General features: G+C 44.9%; 1 protein-coding gene across 1 annotated transcript in view; it reads left to right on the top strand.

Moving 5' to 3' along the window:
* LOC311118339 (dedicator of cytokinesis protein 10-like) overlaps positions 1–14,450 on the top strand; it is a gene marked incomplete at its 3' end in the record, with an annotated part of 131,212 nt that extends 116,762 nt beyond the window's left edge. The window contains exons 17-31 of the mRNA XM_084193150.1: positions 2,093–2,280; positions 4,276–4,341; positions 4,449–4,541; positions 6,684–6,807; positions 7,364–7,485; positions 8,044–8,127; positions 8,480–8,572; positions 8,772–8,890; positions 9,066–9,135; positions 10,463–10,576; positions 11,115–11,186; positions 12,924–13,070; positions 13,883–13,966; positions 14,168–14,264; positions 14,398–14,450. Coding sequence (XP_084049276.1) covers positions 2,093–2,280; positions 4,276–4,341; positions 4,449–4,541; positions 6,684–6,807; positions 7,364–7,485; positions 8,044–8,127; positions 8,480–8,572; positions 8,772–8,890; positions 9,066–9,135; positions 10,463–10,576; positions 11,115–11,186; positions 12,924–13,070; positions 13,883–13,966; positions 14,168–14,264; positions 14,398–14,450 — 1,526 coding nt within the window. The remainder of the gene's footprint in view (positions 1–2,092; positions 2,281–4,275; positions 4,342–4,448; positions 4,542–6,683; positions 6,808–7,363; positions 7,486–8,043; positions 8,128–8,479; positions 8,573–8,771; positions 8,891–9,065; positions 9,136–10,462; positions 10,577–11,114; positions 11,187–12,923; positions 13,071–13,882; positions 13,967–14,167; positions 14,265–14,397) is intronic.
* Between the last annotated feature and the right edge of the window lie 193 nt (positions 14,451–14,643).

Raw genomic sequence — 14,643 nt, 5'->3', positions numbered from 1 at the left:
TCTCTCTACCACTCCCCTCTCTATCTCTCTTTCTACCCCTCTCTCTCTCCCTCTCTCTCTATTGTTGATAGTAGCCATCAGTGTAACAGGTTTTACAGATGTCCTCTCTCTCTCTCTCTCTCTCTCGCTCTCGCTCTCGCTCTCTCTGTCTCTCTCTCTACCTCTTTCTTTTATATTCTCTCTCTCTCTCTCTCTCTCTCTCTCTCTCTCTCTCTCTCTCTCTCTCTCTCTCTCTCTCTCTCTCTCTACCGCTCCCACCCTCTCTCTCAATTCAATTCAATTTGCTTTATTGGCATGACGTAACAATGTACATATTGCCAAAGCTTACTTTGGATATTTACACTATCAACATAATTAAAATAATAAGAATCAATATTGTCAATGGGACAACAGTAACAACAATAACCGAGGGTCAAAATAACCATTGAACAATAACAATATAGAGGACATGTGCAGGTTGGTTGGTCTGTCAGACACTGTCCCTCATCTTATGGCAGGCAGCAATGTAGTGCACTGCAGAAAACCTTCCCCAGGTTACTGTTCACACAAATGCCTCTCAATTCAATTTCAATTTCAATTTCAATTTAAGGGCTTTATTGGCATAGGAAACGTATGTTAACATTGCCAAAGCAAGTGAAGTAGATAGTTAAAAGAAAGTGAAATAAACAATACAAAATGAACAGTAAACGTTACACTCAGAAGTTCCAAAAGAATAAAGACATTTCAAATTTCATGTTATGTATATATACAGTGTTGTAACAATGTGCAAATAGTTAAAGTACAAATTGGAAAATAAATAAACATAAATATGGGTTGTATTTACAATGGTGTTTGTTCTTCACTGGTTGCCTTTTTCTTGTGGCAACAGGTCACAAATCTTGCTGCTTTGATGGCACACTGTGGTATTTCACACAGTAGTAGATAAGGGAGTTTATCAAAATTGGGTTTGTTTTCGAATTCTTTGTGGATCTCTGTAATCTGAGGGAAATATGTGTCTCTTACATGGTCATACATTTGGCAGGAGGTTAGGAAGTGCAGCTCAGTTTCCACCTAATTTTGTGGGCAGTGTGCACATAGCCTGTCTTCTCTTGAGAGCCAGGTCTGCCTATGGCGACCTTTCTCAATAGCAAGGCTATGCTCACTGAGTCTGTACTTGGTCAAAGCTTTCCTTAAGTTTGGGTCAGTCACAGTGGTCAGGTATTCTGCCACTGTGTACTCTCTGTTTAGAGCCAAATAGCATTCTAGTTTGCTCTGTTTTTGTTGTTAATTCTTTCCAATGTGTCAAGTAATTCTCTTTTTGTTTTCTCATGATTTGGTTGGGTCTAATTGTGTTGTTGTTGTCTTGGGGCTCTGTGGGGTCTGTTTGTGTTTGTGAACAGAGCCCCAGGACCAGCTTACTCAGGGGACTCTTCTCCAAGTTCATATCTCTGTAGGTGATGGCTTTGTTATGGAAGGTTTGGGAATCGCTTCCTTTTAAGTGGTTATAGAATTTAACGGCTCTTTTCTGGATTTTGATAATTAGCGGGTATCGGCATAATTCTGCTCTCCCTCTCTCTCTCTACTGTTTCTCTCTCTCTCTACCACTCCCCTCTCTATCTCTCTTTCTACCCCTCTCTCTCTCTCTCTCTACTGTTGATAGCCATCAGTGTTACAGGTATTACATGTGTCCTCCTGCTCTCTCTCTCTCTCTCTCTCTCTCTCTCTCTCTCTCTCTCTCTCTCTCTCTCTGTCTCTGTCCCTCTCTTTCTTTTCTCTTCCCCCCCCCTCTCTCTCTCTCTCTCTCTGTCTCTGTCCCTCTCTTTCTTTTCTCTTCCCCCTCTCTCTCTCTCTCTCTCTGTCTCTGTCCCTCTCTTTCTTTTCTCTTCCCCCTCTCTCTCTCTCTACCTCTAACCTCTCTATCTCTCTTTCTACCCCTCTCTCTCGCCATCTCTCTCCCACTCTCTACTGTTTCTCTCTCTCTCTACCCCTCTCTCTCTCCCTCTCTCTCTACTGTTGATAGCCATCAGTGTTACAGGTATTACAGATGTCCTCTCTCTACCTCTCTCTCTATTTCTCTCTCTCTCGCTCTCTCTTTCTCTCTGTCTGTCTGCAGACTGTGTGACGTCATCCTACGTGCCCGTCAAGCCCTTCGAGGACTGCAGCCAGCACCAGGCCACCGTGGAAGTGGAGGAGTTTGTCCAGGACTCCACCAAGTTCACCCAGCCACACCACGTCTACAAGAACCACGTCTACGTCTACCCCCGACACCTAAAATACGACAGCCAGAAGAGCTTTGCCAAGGTACCGTACACACCCAAACCCACACATCCCTTGAGATTTATACTAGATATACTCCGAAATATCATGGCAAGGACACAAAATATGAATCAAACTTAATTTTAAGGAAAACAGACCTGATGTTGGAAAGAAAAAGCCATATGTTGTCATCCAGAGTCACGTTTCTTTATTCTCCAAGCTATAGCACACAGTATTTGACATAAAGCAAGTTTACTAAAGTCAACTTTGTGTTTAGGTTTTTGCCATGGAATAATGTAGTATTGTGATACTGGTATTGTGAAAACTCTACTAGATACGAAGGAAATTACATGTAGTAGACACATAAGTCACATTGTACATACAGTACCAGTCAAAAGTTTGGACACACCTACTCATTCAAGGGTTTTTCTTTATTTTTACTATTTTCCACATTGTAGAATAATAGTGAAAACATCAAAACTATGAAATAACACATATGGAATCATGTAGTAACCAAAAAAGTGTTAAACTAATCAAAACACATTTTATATTTGAGATTCTTCAAATAGCCACCTTTTGCCTTGATGACAGCTTTGCACACTCTGGGCATTCTTTCAACCAGGTTCACCTGGAATGCTTTTCCAACAGTCTTGAAGGAGTTCCCACATATGCTGAGCACTTGTTGGCTGCTTTTCCTTCACTCTGCCGTCCGACTCATCCCAAACCATCTCAATTGGGTTGAGGTCGGGGATTGTGGAGGCCAGGTCATCTGATGCAGCACTCCATTACTCTCCTTCTTGGTCAAATAGCCCTTACACAGCCTGGAGCTGTGTTGGGTCATTGTCCTGTTGAAAAACAAATGATAGTCCCACTAAGCCCAAACCAGATGGGATGGCGTATCGCTGCAGAATGCTGTGGTAGCCATGCTGGTTAAGTGTGCCTTGAATTCTAAGTAAATCACAGACAGTGTCACCAGCAAAGCACCCCCACACCATAACACCTCCTCCTCCATGCTTTACGGTGGGAACTACACATGCGGAGAACATCCGTTCACCTACTCTGCGTCTCACAAAGACACGGCAGTTGGAACCAAAAATCTCCAATTTGGACCCATCAGACCAAAGGGCAGATTTCCACCGGTCTAATGTCCATTGCTCGTGTTTCTTGGCCCAGGCAAGTCTCTTCTTCTTATTGGTGTCCTTTAGTAGTGGTTTCTTTGCAGCAATTCGACCATGAAGGCCTGATTCAAGCAGTCTCCTCTGAACAGTTGATGTTGAGATGTGTCTGTTACTTGAACTATTTGGGCTACAATTTCTGAGGCTAGTAACTCTCTAATTAACTTATCCTCTCCAGCAGAGGTAACTCTGGGTCTTCCTTTCCTGTGGCGGTCCTCATGAGAGCCAGTTTCATCATAGCACTTGACGGTTTATGCGACTGCACTTGAAGAAATGTTCAAAGTTCTTGAAATGTTCCATATTGACTGACCCTCATGTCATAAAGTAATGATGGACTGTCGTTTCTTATTGCTTATTTGAGCTGTTCTTGCCATAATATGGACTTAGTCTTTTACCAAATAGGGCTATCTTCTGTATACCACCCCTACCTTGTCACAACACAACTGATTGGCTCAAACGCATTAAGAAGGAAAGAAATTCCACAAATTAACTTTTAACAAGGCACACCTGTTTAATTGAAATGCATTCCAGATGACTACCTCATGAAGCTGGTTGAGAGAATGCCAAGAGTGTGCAAAGCTGTCATCAAGGCAAAGGGTGGCTACTTTGAAGCATCTCAAATATAAAATATATTTTGATTTGTTTAACACTTTTTTGGTTGCTACATGATTCCATATGTGTTATTTCATAGTTTTGATGTCTTCACTATTATTCTATAACATAGAAAATCGTAAAAAATTAAGAAAAACCCTGGAATGAATAGGTGTGTCCAAACATTTGACTGGTACTATATATGGGACCTCTTTGCGGACACGCATGAAATACTGTATGCTCACATATCTAACAACGTCCTTTTCATTCACAGGCTCGTAACCTTGCAGTCTATGTGGAGTTTCGAAGTTCAGACGAGGAAGTTGCCAAACCTTTGAAGGTATCTCCTCAATATCTTCTCTGTCATTGATAGCATTTAGAGTATCATTGTGGATTTCTTGAAAAACGTCACTTTTCTCTTCATAAAAAAAAAACGTGTTTCCTCAGTGCATATACGGCAAGCCTGGGGGTCCAGTTTTCACCACAGCAGCCTGTTCCACGGTCCTTCACCACTCCCAGAACCCAGACTTCTATGATGAGGTGAGTGTGGAATGAGAGGGTTGAAGAGGTGTATGGCTAGAGATGGATGGAGAGGGGGAGAGGCATGGGAAGAGATTGATTGGAAGGGGCACGTGCAGGGCTCTAATTGCCTGGTAGCCAGTTTTGCTTGTGCTTAGGCCAACTCTTTTGATGCTCATTATCATGAATGAGAGAGGCTGAAGCACAATCAGACATGTGCATACCAGGCTAAAGCCCTCACGTTTTAGTGGCTGGTGTAGGATAAAGTTGCCCCGAGATGCTGATCTTCGGTCAGTTTTACATTTCTTCCACTAATGGTAAGGGTTAGGATTGGGGGAAGGGGAAGATGATACTAGATCTGTACCCAGGGGAAACTTCACACCGGAAACTTAGTGGCTCAGTTGATTGTTCACCACTGTGACACCAGTTGTGGCAGTTGTGTCAATTCAACTACTGTGTATATATATATATATATATATATATATATATATCTATATACACACAGTGAGGGAAAAAAGTATTTGATCCCCTGCTGATTTTGTACGTTTGCCCACTGACAAAGAAATGATCAGTCTATAATTTTAATGGTAGGTTTATTTGAACAGTGAGAGACAGAATAACAACAAACAAATCCAGAAAAACGCATCTCAAAAATGTTATAAATTGTTTTGCATTTTAATGAGGGAAATAATTATTTGACCCCCTCTCAATCAGAAAGATTTCTGGCTCCCAGGTGTCTTTTATACAGGTAACGAGCTGAGATTAGGAGCACACTCTTAAAGGGAGTGCTCCTAATCTCAGTTTGTTACCTGTATAAAAGACACCTGTCCACAGAAGCAATCAATCAATCAGATTCCAAACTCTCCACCATGGCCAAGACCAAAGAGCTCTCCAAGGATGTCAGGGACAAGATTGTAGACCTACACAAGGCTGGAATGGGCTACAAGACCATCGCCAAGCAGCTTGGTGAGAAGGTGACAACAGTTGGTGCGATTATTCGCAAATGGAAGAAACACAAAAGACCTGTCAATCTCCCACGGCCTGGGGCTCCATGCAAGATCTCACCTCGTGGAGTTGCAATGATCATAAGAACGGTGAGGAAGGATCTTGTCAATGATCTCAAGGCAGCTGGGACCATAGTCACCAAGAAAACAATTGGTAACACACTACGCCGTGAAGGACTGAAATCCTGCAGCGCCCGCAAGGTCCCCCTGCTCAAGAAAGCACATATACAGGCCCGTCTGAAGTTTGCCAATGAACATCTGAATGATTCAGAGGAGAACTGGGTGAAAGTGTTGTGGTCAGATGAGACCAAAATTGAGCTCTTTGGCATCAACTCAACTCGCCGTGTTTGGAGGAGGAGGAATGCTGCCTATGACCCCAAGAACACCATCCCCACCGTCAAACATGGAGGTGGAAACATTATGCTTTGGGGGTGTTTTTCTGCTAAGGAGACAGGACAACTTCACCACATCAAAGGGACGATGGACGGGGCCATGTACCGTCAAATCTTGGGTGACAACGACCCAAAACACACGGCCAAGGCAACAAAGGAGTGGCTCAAGAAGAAGCACATTAAGGTCCTGGAGTGGCCTAGCCAGTCTCCAGACCTTAATCCCATAGAAAATCTGTGGAGGGAGCTGAAGGTTCGAGTTGCCAAACATCAGCCTCGAAACCTTAATGACTTGGAGAAGATCTGCAAAGAGGAGTGGGACAAAATCCCTCCTGAAATGTGTGCAAACCTGGTGTCCAACTACAAGAAACGTCTGACCTCTGTGATTGCCAACAAGGGTTTTGCCACCAAGTACTAAGTCATGTTTTGCAGAGGGGTCAAATACCTATTTCCCTCATTAAAATGCAAATACATTTATAACATTTTTGACATGCGTTTTTCTGGATTTTTTTGTTGTTATTCTGTCTCTCACTGTTCAAATAAACCTACCATTAAAATTATAGACTGATCATTTCTTTGTCAGTGGGCAAACGTACAAAATCAGTAGGGGATCAAATACTTTTTTCCCTCACTGTATATATATATATATATATTTCTTATTTTTTTATGTATTGAGGCTTTTGTTTAATGCACTTTAACTAAATTGTGATTTGATTTGATTTTTGTGCCTGTTTGTGAAATGGTCCTTTGTGTCCTCCTCTGTGTCCCAGGTGAAGATTGAGTTGCCCACCCAGCTCCATGAGAAGCACCACCTACTCTTCTCCTTCTACCATGTGACCTGTGACATCAACGCCAAGACCAACTCCAAGAAAAAGGAGACCCTGGAGACCCCAGGTAGGGAGGAAGGAGAAATAGTGTGATCAGTTGGTAGAGCATGGTGTTAGCGACGCCAGGGCCGTGGATTTGATTCCCGCTGGGGCCAGCAGTCCAAAAATGTATGGATAAAAGCATCTGTTAGATAGCATATGTTAATACTGTCTTTGAGACAAGTTTGTCAATGCAGTGGATGGTAGCTAGTCGGTGTTAGCTTATCACTGTGCAGCAACATCGCCTCGGAGTAGGGGATACTGTTGTGATTGTGTTATCGAATTCTGGAGTGTGATGGTGCATGCTACATCTACAGGCCATCACTACTGTGCTCTTGCTTCTGATTTTGCTTGCTCTTTGGCGTCTAAGCCAGGTTGTAAAAGGACTTTGTGACAACTGCTGATATAACAAGGGCTTTATTAATACATTTGATTGATTTGATTTACACATTACATACAGTATAGGGTTTTCCTATGTGTTCTTTCTCCTGTGGGTGTGTGTGTGTGTGTGTGTGTGTGTGTGTGCGCGTGTACGCCCTGTGCATTGTGTGTTTGTGCGCGTGTGTGTGTGTGTTTGATGGCAGTGGGCTACTCATGGCTGCCTCTGCTCAGAGAGGGTCGCCTGGCCTCACAGGAGTTCAACATCCCTGTGTCCTGTAGCCTGCCCCCTGGATACCTGCTCGTCAAAGAACCCGGATCTACTAAGGTAGAGGGAGAGGAGAGGAGAGGAGAGGAGAGGAGAGGAGAGGAGAGGAGAGGAGAGGAGAGGAGAGGAGAGGAGAGGAGAGGAGAGGAGAGGAGAGGAGAGGAGAGGAGAGGAGAGGAGAGGAGAGGAGAGGAGAGGAGAGGAGAGGAGAGGAGAAGGAGGAGGGAGGGAGGGGAGAGAAGGAGGGAGGGAGGGAGGGAGGGGAGAGAAGGAAGGAGGAGGGAGGGAGAGGAGAGGAGAGGAGAGGAGAGGAGAGGAGAGGAGAGGAGAGGAGAGGAGAGGAGAGGAGAGGAGAGGAGAGGAGAGGAGAGGAGGGAGGGAGGGGAGAGAAGAAGAAGAAGAGGGAGGGAGGGAGGGGGAGAGAGGGAGGGAGAGAAGAGAGAAAATAGGGGGGGAAAGTAGAAAGAAAATAGTAGATACAGGAATTGATAGGGAAAGCATTGTTACAGAGAGAGAGAGAGAGATGACGTGAGCACACCAAAGGGAACAACAGTAAAGTGTTAAGCAAGCATGGATCTCCCTGGTGCTCACTGACCCTTCCTCCCACTCTCCCCCTAGAACGGCTCAGATCTGAAGTGGGTGGACGGAGGGAAGCCCATATTCAAGGTCTCCACCAACGTCCTCTCCACAGTCTACACTCAGGTAAAAGTCTAACCTTACCCTCCCACTCCATGGAACCACCACAAGTCAACTTTCTTCTTAAAAAAACAATGTACTTAACCAACCTTTAACGGGTCTCAACTCCAGCAAGTCCATCCTTGTTATCCCATTGTGACTTTTAGGATTGCGCCCCAAATGGCACCCTATTCCCTATTTTGTGCACTACTTTTGACCATAGGGCTCTGGTCAAAACTACTGTACTATGTAGGGAATAGGATGCCTTTTGGGATGCAGATTCAGTTTGCTCCTGGATTTATTCCTCATCTCCTGTACACAGTCTATCACTCAGTGATGGGGATTCTGGTTGTGACTGTGTCTCCTCTTTGATCACCAGGACCCCCACCTGAACCGCTTCTTCCAGCAGTGCCAAAAACGAGACACGGACCTCTCCCAATCACCTACCTCAAACTTCCTCAACTGCCTGAAGGTCTGGGAGGATAGAGGGATGACTTCACATCTCTCCATTCTGCATTTCACTCCCATACTATAAACCCCATCACTGACACCCCATCTCTATCCTCTCTCTCTCTGACTATCTCTATCTCCTTCTCTGTCTATCTCTCTCTCTCTCTCTCTCTCTCTCTCTCTGATTCTCTCTCTTTCTCTTTATTTTCTCTCTCCCACAGGGCTTACTGAGCATTGAGAAGATTCCAGTGATAATTCGTTTCCTGCCTGTGCTCTTCAACCAGCTGTTCAAGGTTCTCACCCAGAACGACAACGACGAAGTCACCACCACCACCACCAGGTAGAATGCGGCACTGCAGGCCATGGACCACTCTCACTGCCACAGGATCATGCAGGAATACATGTTGCCAGATAATGAATATTGCCAGCTTAGCAATAAAATGTTGCCAGGTTATGAATGTTGCCAGATAATGATGATGACTGAGTGACCACCTTGTTGGCATGTGTTTCACCAGGGTGCTGGTCCACATTGTTGCCAAGTGCCATGACGAAAACCTTGACCACTACCTGCAGTCCTACATAAAGGTATGGTGCTCATTTCATTGGGATGTTAGCCTTGTCTTGCAGGAAGAGCGAGGCTCAGATTCTGCAGTTGTTTAGCTGGGTGGTGTCATAGGGTAGAGGAGAGGGGTTGGGATGAATGGAGAGGAGGGGAAAGGAGAGGAGAGGAGAAGCGAGCAGAGGGGATGAGAGGAGGGGAGAGGAGAGGAGAGCGGAGGGGATGAGAGGAGGGGAGAGGAGAGGAGAGCGGAGGGGATGGGATGAGAGCAGAGGGGAGGAGAGTAGTGAAGGGTAGACAGCTCCAGTAGTGAAGGGGGCTTTGTTTGTTTGTGTGTGTGTGTGTGTGTGTGTGCGCGTGTGTACATACGTGTGTGTGGGCAGAGGTGGGGGCTTTGGGGTGTGGTGAGTGCAGGAGCGTGGCTGAGGGGCTAGGGCAATGTGCCCAGAACACTGTGGCCACAGAGAGAAGAGAGAGAGTCTGCCACACACGGCTCTCAGCTCACACACAGACAAGCATGGCTGTGGGGAAGAGAGCGGGGGGGTGTGTCGTCTGGTGGAAGGCAAACAAGGACACTGAGCCGTTTCAATAAGAATGCAAGGCATGCTTGAGAGAGAGAGAGAGGCTTTTTCATGTCTGGTAGAAAGAAAATCAGAATCCTACAATGAATCTTTAAGAGGGGCAGAGAGACAGAAAGAGAAATGGAGGGAGGGTGGAAGGAGAGGAAAGAATGGGAGGGCCACTGTAATGGAACTGCCGTTACTATGGCAACTGATTGGCATGCTGCTCGGGGGGCTAGCAGCAAGCCATTTTGTGCACGTTGTGTGTGCGTGCAGCGTTGCGTGTGTGTGTGTGGTTACCATTGTTAATGAACTAACTCAATTGGGTGAGGTCAGTGGTAATGAGGTGTGTGTGCCATCCACCTACAGTGTGGGTGGAACATTTCGCACAAAAAGAGAAAAAGAGATTGAGTGCCAAAATAAGCACATAGATACAGTACAGAAGCACGTACCCCAATGAATTTGATGTGCCTGGAAAAACTACATTAGATCAAGATTTTTTTATGCATAATTTATTACAAATTTGTCAGACTCAGCATCTATTTCTTCTTCCTCAACTCTGATGAACCTTAATCGGTGTTGTTTTGTTTTTATGTAGGTTTAATTAAATGCAGATCCAAGCATATTGCATGTTTGCTTCCCTTGATGCTAGTAATGGGTGTACAGTATGTGAGAGAGAGAAAAAGTGTCTGTACAGCGCATCTGTGTGTCTGTCTGTCTGTCTTACTGTCTGTGTGTCTGTCTCTCTGTCCGTCTGTCTGATTGACCTTGTTCTCTCCACTGCGGTGGTCAGTTTGTGTTCAAGGCGGAGTCGCACGGCTTCCGGACTGTCCACGAGGAGCTGGCCAAGGGCATGTCCTCTGACCTGAAGAGCAACGAGCAGCTGGCCGTCAGGAACATCCTCAGGGTGAGTCTAGATGGACGCCACGCCCAGTCCCAAATGACACCCTATTCCCTTTATAGGAACCCATAGGGCTGTGGTTAAAAATAGTGCACTATATAGGGAATAGGGTGTCATTTGGGTGGATAGTCCCCTGATCTACAGATGCTGACACTGTCAACAAACTGTCAACTGCAACTCTGTTAACATGCATCTGCTTGCTAGGGTTACGGTTAGGTTTAGGGTTAGAGTAAGGATTAAGGGTTAGGCCTAGGGTTAAGGTTAGTAGATAGTTAATTGAAATGTTGTTGAAATGTTGTTGACAGTTAGTTGGACATCTACTAAACATCTACAAACCTATTTGGGACTATCCAAATAAAGTCATACCTAGAAATGTCATGCATAGCCATGATAGGATTCCTTATCTTACATAACAGAGAAGCCCATCTGCTCTACGTGATATATATCTATCTGAATGCGCCGTTGAATGTGACCCTGAGTTCTTAACTGAACGTGACCCAGATGATCTGACCCCTGTTTGACCTTTTACCCCTGTCTGCTGCAGTTTTCCTGGTTCTTCTTCGAGCTCATTGTCAAGTCCATGGCCCAGCATCTAGTGGACTCAGACAATGTCAAGGTATAGAAACATAAAATATGAAGCTATAATATATGTACATATACACTCCCTGTGAGAGGGGTGGTGGCGAATCAATTAATACAGATTAGCATACCGATAAACAATACATGAGACGAACTCTGTCTTGGTCACACTGAGGAATACATTTTGACATCATTTCAGTGTCATTGTCCCTGTTGTATTTAACTCACGCAAAGAGACAATCACGTTCTCAAACCTCATTACTCAAAGAGTATATCTAATGATTATATTATACACTCACCGGCCAGTTTAGTAGGTACACCCATCTGGTACCGGGTCGGACCTCCCTTTGCCTTCAGAACAGCCTGAATTCTTCGGGGCATTCTACAAGGTGTCGGAAACGTTCCACAGGGATGTTGGTCCATGCAGCCCGTTCTATCTCAGCCCAAAGAAGGTTGAGGTCTGGGGACTGCGCAGGCCAATCAAATAAACTGAACTCCCTGTCATGTTCCAGGCGATGTTTTTTAACTCCTCAATTGTCCAGTGTTGGTGATCGCGTGTCCACTGGAGCCACTTCTTCTTGTTTTTAGCTGATAGGAGTGGAACCCGGTGTAGTCATCTGCTGCAATAGCCCATCCGTGACAAGGACCCATCACTGGACCCAACCAACACACACCGTGTAAGGTGCAAAACATGCGTCCGACTTTGACATTGCGAGCATGGGTGAATCGGCCCTGAAGAGCCACATGAAGGGGGAAAGACTCAACGCTGCATCCTGCGCTGGCGCCAGTTCTACATGATATGACTTTTTCTCTGCAACAACCTCCAGAGCTTTTTTGCCAATCGCCTCATTCACAGGGCGCCCGCGGTATTCTGCTTTATCAAGCCGTGCAGTTCTGTTGGCCTTTAACATGCAGTTTTCCTCACACAGCCCACCCGCCCTTCTCCGGGTGGGCTGTGTGAGGAAATAAGTATTGAAACAACGTATTATCGAGTAGAAAAGGTAGTGATGAACACTACGTAATTTTTTTCTTCATGAGGTTGTGGCGATATACTGCCATCTGGTGGCAACAATAGCATAATATTAGCTATTACAAATTGATGGTCCTTGAAAATAAATATTAGTGCTTGAAAAAGTACTTAAAAGTCCTTGAGTCCTGTCGTGCGTGAAAAGCCCAGGAGGGCGGCTGTTTCTGAGATATTGGATCCGACGCGCCTGGCTCAAAGTCGCTTAGGTCACTTGTTTTGCCCATTCTAACGTTCATTCGAACAGTAACTGAATGCCTCGATGGCTGCTTTATATAGCAAACCATGACCACGTGACTCACTGTCTGTAAGAGCAATCCATTTTCATGAAAGGGGGGGTGTACCTAATAAACTGGCCAGTGTGTGTATATGCCACTTACCAGACACTTTTATCAAAAGCGACTTACAGTACGATACGATAGAATTTATTGTCCATTTACAGGGAAATTCTTTTTGGAAAGTCAGCATACAAATACACAAACACAATACACTATAATACACGCAGTACGGAAAACACTGGAAAGTTAGTACTCAAGTCACACATATTCAGATTCTCTGCGGCCTACTTTCTGACCATGTATTGGGCCTGCATCTGTCCTATGTCCCACTGTACCATTCAGTGCTGTTAGTGCATACATTTTGTAGTATGTATATGTGATCCCTGCTGGAATTGAACCTACGACCTTGGTGTTGCTAGTGCAACTTATACATTAGGCCTATATGTTATGTTCCATATTATGTGTGCCTCAGCTCCCTCGACCACAGAGGTTCCCTTCAACTTACCTGAGTCGTCTGGAGAGCCTAGTCATGACCGTGTCCGACCACATCTTCTGGAAGAACAAGGAGCTGGAAGAGGAGACCCGCAGTGCCAACCTGGCCATGGCAGCCTTTGTCAAGGTGGGCATAACACACATCACAAACACATTACATGCTTAGGGAGCTGTCCTTATCACTTGTCGAGATCAGGCTCAAATGCTGCCAAGGGTAATACATTTGTATTCCCTGACTAATGATACAGAAGCAGAGTTGAATGCAATTAAGCTAACTGTAAATTAAAATGGCTTCCGCTGCTAACTATTGTTAGATATAGATGTCCTTAAAGAGAATCTCCGGTACTTTTGTATACTTTTTAGACGGTAGTTCTGAAAGTAGCACTCACGAGCCAAAAGTGGTCCCCGAAAATTGCATACTACATCACATATGTGCATATATGTGCACCCCTTCATTGCACTCTCTCACGCTCTGCTCTGGGTGCATGATGTGCCTCTTGCTAGATGTCACTCAAATGCGAGGGCTGAAGCTCGTTGGCTAGAACTTGAATTGCTAGGGGGCTGGCCCACATGGGGGAAAATGACGCAGCACAGCTTCCCTAAAAACAGTCGCTTTCAAAATAGGGATTTTGTGGCTAATTGAGGGAAGACAGTAATTCTGCTTATATATTATGCATGTATGAACTACACATTGACACATCCATCCTAAAGCGGGAGGTTTAAAAGATACATTAGTAGTCGCCAAAGTTTCTGAGCGTGTTTTTAACTGTGTTGTGAAATGATAAAATGGTCTCTCTTTCATGTTCTTCATTAACTAATGCTGACCTCATCCCTCCATCCATCACTCCCTCTTTCCCTACCTCCCTCCTCTCCTCCTTATCTCCCTCCCCCTCTCCCCTCCATCCCTCCCTCCCTCCCTCTTTCCCTCCCTCCCTCCAGCGTTGCTTCACCCTCATGGACCGAGGGTTCACCTTCAAGCTGGTCAGCAACTACGTCAACATGATCACAGCCACTGACAACAAGGTAACACACACACTTACACACACACGTGTGAATAAAGCATTTCCTCATCCGTCGGTGTAATAGCCAATGTCACTCACGGTAGAATAGAATGCAATAGAAAACAATGAAATAGATACTACAATAGAAAACAATGGACTTCAGAGGTGTTGTGGTGTTTTTATTCAGTCAATCGGGTTGTGACCCCGACCTTTCTCTCGACAGGTGCTGTGTGAGTTCAAGTTTGAGTTCCTGCGAGAGGTGTGCAACCACGAGCACTACATCCCTCTCAGTCTGCCCCTCCCCTCCACTCGCATCACAGGTCAGAGATCATCTAGGGTTCACAGTGACCCAATCGAAGTCCGTCTTAGGTTTTAATATCGTTGCATTCATCTTAATTCATTACACCGCTTAACACTTTCTTTTCTGTTCTTTCTCTTTCCTGTCCATTTCAGACAATGCATCACAAGAAATGCAAAGTGCTCAGGGTAACTATCGGTCCTTTTTTGTGATATTCACGATGTTGTACTGATGTTCTTTACCATATGACTGGAACTGGGTGGAATAAACAACCCATCATTTAGTTCTAACATTTAGTGTAGTTGTGGTTGTGCAGGATAATTCTTATATGTGCAGCAGTAGTATATGGCAGTTTTTCAACCTCTGGTACTAGGACCAGCTTTGGTCCCTGAGATGTTGCT

The sequence above is a fragment of the Coregonus lavaretus genome (assembly GCF_964263955.1).
Source record: "Coregonus lavaretus genome assembly, contig: HAP1_SCAFFOLD_1052, whole genome shotgun sequence".
Taxonomy (NCBI): Eukaryota; Metazoa; Chordata; class Actinopteri; order Salmoniformes; family Salmonidae; genus Coregonus; species Coregonus lavaretus.
This window is presented reverse-complemented; position numbering and strand designations above follow the sequence as displayed.